Source organism: Physeter macrocephalus, chromosome 8 (assembly GCF_002837175.3).
Source record: "Physeter macrocephalus isolate SW-GA chromosome 8, ASM283717v5, whole genome shotgun sequence".
Classification (NCBI taxonomy): domain Eukaryota; kingdom Metazoa; phylum Chordata; class Mammalia; order Artiodactyla; family Physeteridae; genus Physeter; species Physeter macrocephalus.
The window spans coordinates 44020525-44030414 of record NC_041221.1 but is presented as its reverse complement, the minus strand read 5'-3'; the positions used below and the strand labels follow the sequence as shown (position 1 = coordinate 44030414).

Sequence of the window (9890 nt, the reverse complement as noted above, 5' to 3'; positions counted from 1 at the left end):
TTGAGAATGATGTTGGCTGTGGGTTTGTCATATATGGCCTTTATTATGTTGAGGAAAGTTCCCTCTATGCCTACTTTTTGCAGGGTTTTTATCATAAATGGGTGTTGAATTTTGTCAAAAGCTTTCTCTGCATCTATTGAGATGATCATATGGTTTTTCTCCTTCAGTTTGTTGATATGGTGTATCACGTTGATTGATTTGCGTATATTGAAGAATCCTTGCATTCCTGGGATAAACCCCACTTGATCATGGTGTATGATCCTTTTAATGTGCTGTTGGATTCTGTTTGCTAGTATTTTGTTGAGGATTTTTGCATCCATGTTCATCAGTGATATTGGTCTGTAGTTTTCTTTCTTTGTGATGTCTTTGTCTGGTTTTGGTATCAGGGTGATGGTGGCCTCATAGAATGAGTTTGGGAGTGTTCCTCCCTCTGCTATCTTTTGGAAGAGTTTGAGAAGGATAGGTGTTAGCTCTTCTCTAAATGTTTGATAGAATTCGCCTGTGAAGGCATCTGGTCCTGGGCTTTTGTTTCTTGGAAGATTTTTAATCACAGTTTCAATTTCAGTGCTTGTGATTGATCTTTTCATATTTTCTATTTCTTCCAGGTTCAGTCTCAGCAGGTTGTGCATGTCTAAGAATTTGTCCATTTCTTCCAGGTTGTCCATTTTATTGGCATACAGTTGCTTGTAGTAATCTCTCATAATCTTTTGTATTTCTGCAGTGTCAGTTGTTACATCTCCTTTTTCATTTCTAATTCTATTGATTTGAGTCTTCTCCCTTTTATTCTTGATGAGTCTGGCTAATGGTTTATCAATTTTATTTATCTTCTCAAAGAACCAGCTTTTAGTTTTACTGATCTTTGCTATTGTTTCCTTCATTTCTTTTTCATTTATTTCTGATCTGATCTTTATGATTTCTTTCCTTCTGCTAACTTTGGTGTTTTTGTTCTTCTTTCTCTAATTGCTTTAGGTGTAACGTTAGGTTGTTTATTTGAGATGTTTCTTGTTTCTTAAGGTAGTATTATATTGCTATAAACTTCCCTGTTAGAACTGCTTTTGCTGCATCCCATAGATTTTGGGTCGTCGTGTCTCTATTGTTATTTGTTTCTAGGTATTTTTTGACGTGGAGGCTACACAATATACTACTTAATAACGAAGTGATCACTCATTGTCGTTTTGATTTGCATTTCTCAGAGGTCTCTTAAACTATCCTCATTTTAAAAAATTCTTTCTTTTTTCTCTTCAGCCTGGGTGATTTCCACTCCTCTTCCAGTTCACTGATATGTTCCTCTGTAACATCTAATCTAACGTTGATTCTTTCTAATGTACTTTATATCTCAGTTATTGTATTCTTTACCTCTGTCTGGCCATTCTTTATATTTTCTAACTCTTTGTTGAAATTCTCACCTTATTCATTTATTCTTCTCCTGAGTTTGTTGAGCATTTTTATGATCTTTACCTTGAACTCTTTATGAGGTAGATTGCTTACCTCCACTTCATTTAGTTCTTTTTCTGAGATTTTGTTTTGTTCCTTCATTTGGAACATATTCCTCTGACTCCTAATTTTGCCTAATTCTCTGTGTTTATTTCTATGTATTAGGTAGGTTGGTTACATTTCTCAGTCTTACAGAAGTGGCCTTATATTTGATATGTCCAGTGGGGCAGCAGTACACTCACCTCTGGTCACTAGAGCTGTGTGCTCTAGGGGTGCCCCCTATGTGGGCTGCATGGGCCCTTCTATTATGGTGGGACCAACTATTATAGGAGCTCTGGTAGGTGGGGTTTTTCCTGATCTGGTTGATTCCTAGGCCCTGCCTCATCAGGTGGCTGCTGGCATGCTGATGAGAAGGGCTAGCTCATAACATGGCTAGCTGCATGGCCTGGGGATCTTGGAGCTATTGTTGGCCCACTGGTGGGTGGGGCACGGTTCCAGTGCAGTTGGCAGTGGGCCCTGTGGGGTCCGGGTCTGGAGCTCACCTGCTGGTGGAAGGGCTGAGTCCTGGGGCTTGTTTCACATTTGTCATTTGAAATGACAGAGTAGTCATTGTAAGGAACCTGGCACAAATGTTCCAGATTCCAATAGAGATACTCATATTCTTAATAACAGTGTACACAGCAAAAATCATAGTAAAAGCATTTAAAGAAAATATAATTCTATTGAGTTTTTCTGTCTTTTCTTGAGTTCTTTTTTAAAAAATTAATAATAGCTGTTTTGGCAATCTAAATTCTTTATTCTAGCATACTTTGATGAAAAACATCTAAATACACATGATTGTGAATTCAGACAGACACTAGGAACATGTTTTGGTGATTAGACGAAGCTACCTAGATTTGGGGTTAATACAGCTGGGCCTAATTGTTGCTACCAACTTCATGATGTACTGCAATAAGCTAGGCCTTATCTCAAGTAATGCTGAACCAGTGATTACCAAAGTGATGTTTTAATCCCCACTTGAAATATTCAGTAATCATGAATATTTGTTCAGTAATCATGGGAATTTCTGCTCTAAAGATAGGTTATATTTTATACTACATACATGTATATCTTTGTAACTTAATAATATGTCATAGGGAAAAAAAAGCTTGTTCCAGACTTACTTGAAACATTCATTTTTAAATTTCCAAACTGAAAAAGGAAAAAAGAACCCTCTTACTAAATAATTAGGGGGAAATGGGTTGACATACAGGGTGTGGAACTAGAGATGAACTGTCAAGTATTTTTTCTAAATACAGTAAACATTTATTCAGCTTCTACTGAATATTCACATCTGCCAGGTGCACTGTCAGGCACTGAAGATACAGTGAAAAAAGACACGTCCCTACCCTTTATCTCTGAAAATGACACCATGTGATTTTTACCTGACTTTGTCCCTGTTGTGGACCAGTGTTCCAGGTCATGTGGAGGCGGAATTCAGAAGAGAGGAGTGACTTGTCCAGGAGGCCTGTGTGACTGGACGAAAAGGCCCACATCCATTGCACCCTGCAATGAGCACCCTTGCTGTCACTGGGCCACTGGGAACTGGGACCTGGTAAGAGTCAGTTATAATCTCTTTCATTTATTTTTTAAAAATAGCATTTGTTTCCTTTTGATTTTAAAAGTCATATATAATCCCTGTAAATGTTCAATGTGTACATTGATTTAAAGTGTGTTTCTATATATTTCGGTTCTGTATTTTACTTTTCTGCTCTCTAATACCTCTAAGTCTGCTAAAACTTGACCCATGGCTGACATGGTGGTCAGTGTTAACTGTCCTGAGTTCAGAAGAGAAAAAGATCAAATACTTTCAAAAGAGAAAAGATCAAATACCGAAAACTAGCCCAAAGGCACAAAGCCTAAGGAAAAGTGATTTGGAGTCCTAACATCTTGGATCCTCTGGCTTTTTGCAGAGCAAATAGGAGTTGCATGTGCCCTGAAGCTTAAGGCTTAGCATGATTGAGTGAATTTCAGGTCTCTTGTCAACCTGCAGATTATCGGTTTGCTAGATGGCCAGCATGTTTGATGGAAGGACCAATGAAATAGTTAAATTGTAAATGAGAGAAAGATTTATGATTCTTACAAAGTTTATTGTAGAAATAAGACTATCAGTGACACTGAAAATAAAAAAATTCTTCCATAGACAGATTCTTCCATCACTCTGACTTATTGTATCCTAGGTTCTCTAGAAAATAAAGCTGAGGCAAAATCTAATACTTTATAAGGAAATACAATGTCAGGGAAGCAGGAGTGATAGAAAAGAGGAAGGAGGCAGGGAAGGAGGAAAATCAAGTATAAGGTGGTGCATTACCAGGCTGACCATTTTTCCTAACTGACCACTGCTTGGTGTCAAGAGCAACTTATTGCCTGCTCTCGAAAGAAGGTCTTTTAAAAGCTGTTTGAACTACTGTCTCTTGGAGCAGTTTGTCCGGAGGCAGGAAGAGAGGAGATTATCTACCGGCTCCTATCTCCCAGGATTGTGCAAAAAGTCTCCCCTTAGATGGGTAGCATCCCCCATTGTCCTGGGTTATTTATGTGTGGGCAGGTCCCACTGTGTCTCACATCTCATTGGCAACAAGAAAATCCATTGTCAGGGTAAGAGGCACACAGCAAGGGCATGTGTGAGGTGCAGGCCAATGAGTTGTGCTTCCATGAAGCTGGTTGCTGCCTCAGCTGGGGCCCATCAAAGGCCAACAGCTGGGAGACCGGTGAGCCAAGAGGATCTGATACACTAACCCCTCAACTATTAATGTTTTTTAAAGTAACTTGTTCTTGTGTAAGTATATTTTGATGGTTATCATTATAACAGAGGCTAATGCAGTATTTTACCAAACATAATGTCCCAAGATATTTTTAGGTTGCTATGTTCTTAGCAATTGTCATTGTTATAGTTGTGTAGTTATACCTGCATAGCCATGATCAATTTGAATTCTGGCAGGTACTTTTTTTTTTTTTTTGGCTGAGTTGGGTCTTTGTTGCTGTGCGCGGGCTTTCTCTAGTTGCGGCTAGCGGGGGCTACTCTTCATTGTGGTGCGTGGGCTACTCTTCATTGTGGTGCGTGGGCTTCTCATTGTGGTGGCTTCTCTTGTTGTGGAGCACAGGCTCTTGGTGCGCAGGCTTCAGTAGTTGTGACACGCAGGCTCAGCAGTTGTGGCTCACGGGCTCTAGAGCTCAGGCTCAGTAGTTGTGGTGCACGGGCTTAGTTGCTTCACGGCATGTGAGATCTTCCTGGACCAGGGATCAAACCCCTGTCGCCTGCATTAGCAGGTGGATTCTTAACCAGTGCACCACCAGGAAAGTCCCGTGGCATGTACTCTTAAAAAAGGCTCCTGCTGGTGCATCCAACTCAAGGTTGTATTGGTCTCTTCCCACTCAAATCCAGGAAGAACAAGATGACTCGTTATTGCTAAAGGAACATTGTACATTAATCAGTTAGCCTGCAACAAATAAAAAATACATATTTTACTATTTTATAGCTTAAAAAATGCCTAGTAGACAATGAAGAATAACATCAACCATTCCCTTAGACAGAACCCATAGTATTTTCTATGAATGCCCTATATTCATTGGCATCTAATGCTGATTCATGATGAATTGCCAAAGGAGATTCTGGTGTCTGGGCAAGCTTCTGGTTATACATTCTACTAAGCTGTCTGCCAGGTCCAGGACCAGTTTTCACCCTACCCCCATGGGTCATGTGAACAACAGAAAACAATGTCATACAGTTGTATTATTTTTCATATGAAGAAAATTTAATTTATATTTAGGCATCTTACAATATCTCCCTTGGAAATATACTTTATTTCCTATTTATTGGAGGTTCAGTTATTTCTAAAACCAATTTTCCTCATCCATCTTTGATTTCACAACCTGAAAAAATTGTCCTCAACAGATAAAGATGTGTTTCAGGATTAGGCTTTTCATAAATACCCTGGAGCCCTGTGTAACAATTATAAGCATCGCTAATCAAATCAGATGTGACCATCAGAAAAGAAAATTTGATATACTTTGAACTGTCATGAAAATGCTATAAATTCGGGCCCATTCAGGGGCACAAAATCCTATAGATTAAAAACTACAGATAAACATTTTTAAGTGTCACTGTCAACTCCCCGAGGCTCTAGTACCTTATCATTCATTGTAAAGGAAACGTGGATAATGCAGTTTTCTTTCTGGCAAGAATGATGATGATATCCCAGTAAATATGACAAGAGTAATGATGTGTGAAACATAAGCTCTCAGGGTACACACTGAGAAGAGGAAATTATCAAAAACATTCCCATTTTCCTGTAAGAATGCAGCCTGCTCCTCATTTTGACATTTAGGTAACGTCAGTGTTAGGTAACACTGAGGTTGTAAATTGTGAAGTTTTGTGTGGTTGTTCTTTAGCCAGATTTCCAGTGCATTTCTTTGGTTATAATCATCTGTATGAAGTTAGAATAGAAAGTATTAAAATCAGTGAGAAACTTAAAATCCATAGACTATCTGACCCAGTAATTCTACCTTTAATAATTTAACCCACAGATATACCACCAGATGTAATCCTAGGTGACTATAAAGAATGTTCATTGCCATCTTGTTTTAATAGCAATTCCTGAAAATAATCTAAATGTCCATTGATGGAGGAACTGGTTAATTTATTAATTTATTATAGTACTGCCCTTTGAAGAATGAGGTAGACCTGTATTTCTGAGATGTAAAAATTTCCAACAGCAGAAGTACAGAATTTCCTTACAGGGAGGTAGAAGTACAGTCTCTTGGAGGTGGATTTTTTTGGCTGAGTTGGGTCTTTGTTGCTGTGCGCGGGCTTTCTCTAGTTGCGGCTAGCGGGGGCTACTCTTCATTGTGGTGCGTGGGCTACTCTTCATTGTGGTGCGTGGGCTTCTCATTGTGGTGGCTTCTCTTGTTGTGGAGCACAGGCTCTTGGTGCGCAGGCTTCAGTAGTTGTGACACGCAGGCTCAGCAGTTGTGGCTCACGGGCTCTAGAGCTCAGGCTCAGTAGTTGTGGTGCACGGGCTTAGTTGCTTCACGGCATGTGAGATCTTCCTGGACCAGGGATCAAACCCCTGTCGCCTGCATTAGCAGGTGGATTCTTAACCAGTGCACCACCAGGAAAGTCCCGTGGCATGTACTCTTAAAAAAGGCTCCTGCTGGTGCATCCAACTCAAGGTTGTATTGGTCTCTTCCCACTCAAATCCAGGAAGAACAAGATGACTCGTTATTGCTAAAGGAACATTGTACATTAATCAGTTAGCCTGCAACAAATAAAAAATACATATTTTACTATTTTATAGCTTAAAAAATGCCTAGTAGACAATGAAGAATAACATCAACCATTCCCTTAGACAGAACCCATAGTATTTTCTATGAATGCCCTATATTCATTGGCATCTAATGCTGATTCATGATGAATTGCCAAAGGAGATTCTGGTGTCTGGGCAAGCTTCTGGTTATACATTCTACTAAGCTGTCTGCCAGGTCCAGGACCAGTTTTCACCCTACCCCCATGGGTCATGTGAACAACAGAAAACAATGTCATACAGTTGTATTATTTTTCATATGAAGAAAATTTAATTTATATTTAGGCATCTTACAATATCTCCCTTGGAAATATACTTTATTTCCTATTTATTGGAGGTTCAGTTATTTCTAAAACCAATTTTCCTCATCCATCTTTGATTTCACAACCTGAAAAAATTGTCCTCAACAGATAAAGATGTGTTTCAGGATTAGGCTTTTCATAAATACCCTGGAGCCCTGTGTAACAATTATAAGCATCGCTAATCAAATCAGATGTGACCATCAGAAAAGAAAATTTGATATACTTTGAACTGTCATGAAAATGCTATAAATTCGGGCCCATTCAGGGGCACAAAATCCTATAGATTAAAAACTACAGATAAACATTTTTAAGTGTCACTGTCAACTCCCCGAGGCTCTAGTACCTTATCATTCATTGTAAAGGAAACGTGGATAATGCAGTTTTCTTTCTGGCAAGAATGATGATGATATCCCAGTAAATATGACAAGAGTAATGATGTGTGAAACATAAGCTCTCAGGGTACACAATGAGAAGAGGAAATTATCAAAAACATTCCCATTTTCCTGTAAGAATGCAGCCTGCTCCTCATTTTGACATTTAGGTAACGTCAGTGTTAGGTAACACTGAGGTTGTAAATTGTGAAGTTTTGTGTGGTTGTTCTTTAGCCAGATTTCCAGTGCATTTCTTTGGTTATAATCATCTGTATGAAGTTAGAATAGAAAGTATTAAAATCAGTGAGAAACTTAAAATCCATAGACTATCTGACCCAGTAATTCTACCTTTAATAATTTAACCCACAGATATACCACCAGATGTAATCCTAGGTGACTATAAAGAATGTTCATTGCCATCTTGTTTTAATAGCAATTCCTGAAAATAATCTAAATGTCCATTGATGGAGGAACTGGTTAATTTATTAATTTATTATAGTACTGCCCTTTGAAGAATGAGGTAGACCTGTATTTCTGAGATGTAAAAATTTCCAACAGCAGAAGTACAGAATTTCCTTACAGGGAGGTAGAAGTACAGTCTCTTGGAGGTGGAGATGAGTTAAAGTTTCCTTGGAAGAGCCATGGACTACTAATTCATCGGTTGTACATATCAAAGAATAGGGGGCATTGGAGGTGGCTCCACCTACCAAGCCAGCCTTTAGGATTGTCCTTGACCTCATTACCTATTATTAAGCGAAAAGGAGAAGTTACCAGAGTTCAAGTAAGACATATGGATGGATCGAATATATACATTTGCCTCTGTTCCCCAAACTCCATTAAACAGCCAGAAGAAGAAGAAAAAAAAAAGCTAAAAGTGGCACAAACCCACAAAGACAGAGAAGAGGACAGGAGACAACAGCAAAGGGATGGGGTCAGTACACTTTTGGAAGATAGAAGTAGATAGCCAGCTGTGTCGTGGGTTTAAGAGGTGGCTTTACTTTCTAATGTGAAACTGACTGTGCCTTAGCATCACCCTGGGGCAGCTGGTAGTGTCCAGGAGGATGAATGTCTGCTCCAGATTTACATGCATATTTGGGCTTTTATTTGGTTTGGGGTATTCCTGTCTTCTGCTCTCCAAGTTGGGGGAGCAAAGCTAGTGTCCCAGGAGACTTGTGCCATGGCTTGTTCGCAGTTTACACAAACTTGTTCACATTAAAGCTCCAAGCAGAATCTGATTGGCAAACACCAGCTGCAGCATATGGAAATTCTAGATGTTCACTACCTTGAATGGGTGTCAGTGCCACTGAACCATGGGGGAGAGGAGTCGAGGGGCAGAGCCATGCTCTCCCTCTTCCTGGGAGAGCGATGGTCTAAGCCAAGGACCAGTGAGCGTGGGGCCTTCCTCTCCTCACTCCTGCAGGAAGGGGGCAGTTAGGACCCCTCTTAAGCAGTCTTCTGTTTCTTACCACTAAGTTGGTTTCCTTTTTCATCCAAAAGTTGGAACTCCCCAAATATGCTGTAGAAGCCAAATCTGAATTCTGAGATTTTGAAATATCTTAAACCACGAGAGAAAGTCTAGTTCTGTCACACCTCTGATCAGCAGGCCATCTGTCCGTTCCTCTCCTCTGAGTCAGACAGCTTGAGCAAGCAAGGTTACTTGGCTAGTTCCTAATGCACTGATGGGAGCCATCCCACTAAGGACGACTTCTACTCAAAACATGACCCTCTGGACATCAGATGCCTCATTTAGCAGGAAAAGGCATTGATTGGATATATTTATGTGACTGAGGGCATTTGTGGCTGTAGAGTCCTTGACCATAATGTTATATGTAAGGGGAACTATCTTATAAACCTGAAAAAATAGTTTTTATTTTCTAAAAAAAAAAGTAGATACCCAAACTTACAATTGACTTAGTAGCATGTCAGAGAAAGCTAAAAACTGTCTATAGCAGAGATTTCCAGGTACATCTGAAGGCAGAGGTGAGGGTAAGGGAAAATGGGAGTTGGTTGAAAGTTTGTAAGAGAAGCAGTTGGTCTTTAGAAATTTTCCTACATCCCAACCATAGCCTGGAGGTCTTCTCTCTGATACCTTGGAATCAGGCATAGTTGATCAGGGCAAAAGGATTCATTGTCTCACCAGTGATTAAGTGATGAAAATACACACAGTAAATAGTGTGATATCCCCCTCTCCGACTGAGCTCCACAAAGGCAGGGGACCAGCTTAGCCTCAAGAGAAAAAAAACTACATAAGAAACCTCTTCCTGCTCACCTTATATAAAGCCATGTCTCAACAACTGCCACCTGTGGAACATCCAGTCAGCTCATTGGTGCCTCATCTTAAATATACATAGATAGGGCTTCCCTGGTGGCGCAATGGTTGAGAGTCCGCCTGCCGATGCAGGGGACACGGGTTCGTGCCCCGGTCCAGGAAGATCCCACATGCC

The 9890-nt window shown here is 40.0% G+C and overlaps 1 protein-coding gene across 2 annotated transcripts in view; it reads left to right on the top strand.

The window, feature by feature from the left end:
• ADAMTS12 (ADAM metallopeptidase with thrombospondin type 1 motif 12) overlaps positions 1–9890 on the top strand; it is a 433405-nt gene that overhangs the window by 394164 nt on the left and 29351 nt on the right. For both annotated transcript variants that reach the window (XM_055086520.1, XM_055086519.1), the window contains one exon: positions 2885–3028. In XM_055086520.1, the coding sequence (XP_054942495.1) occupies positions 2885–3028 (144 nt within the window). The remainder of the gene's footprint in view (positions 1–2884; positions 3029–9890) is intronic.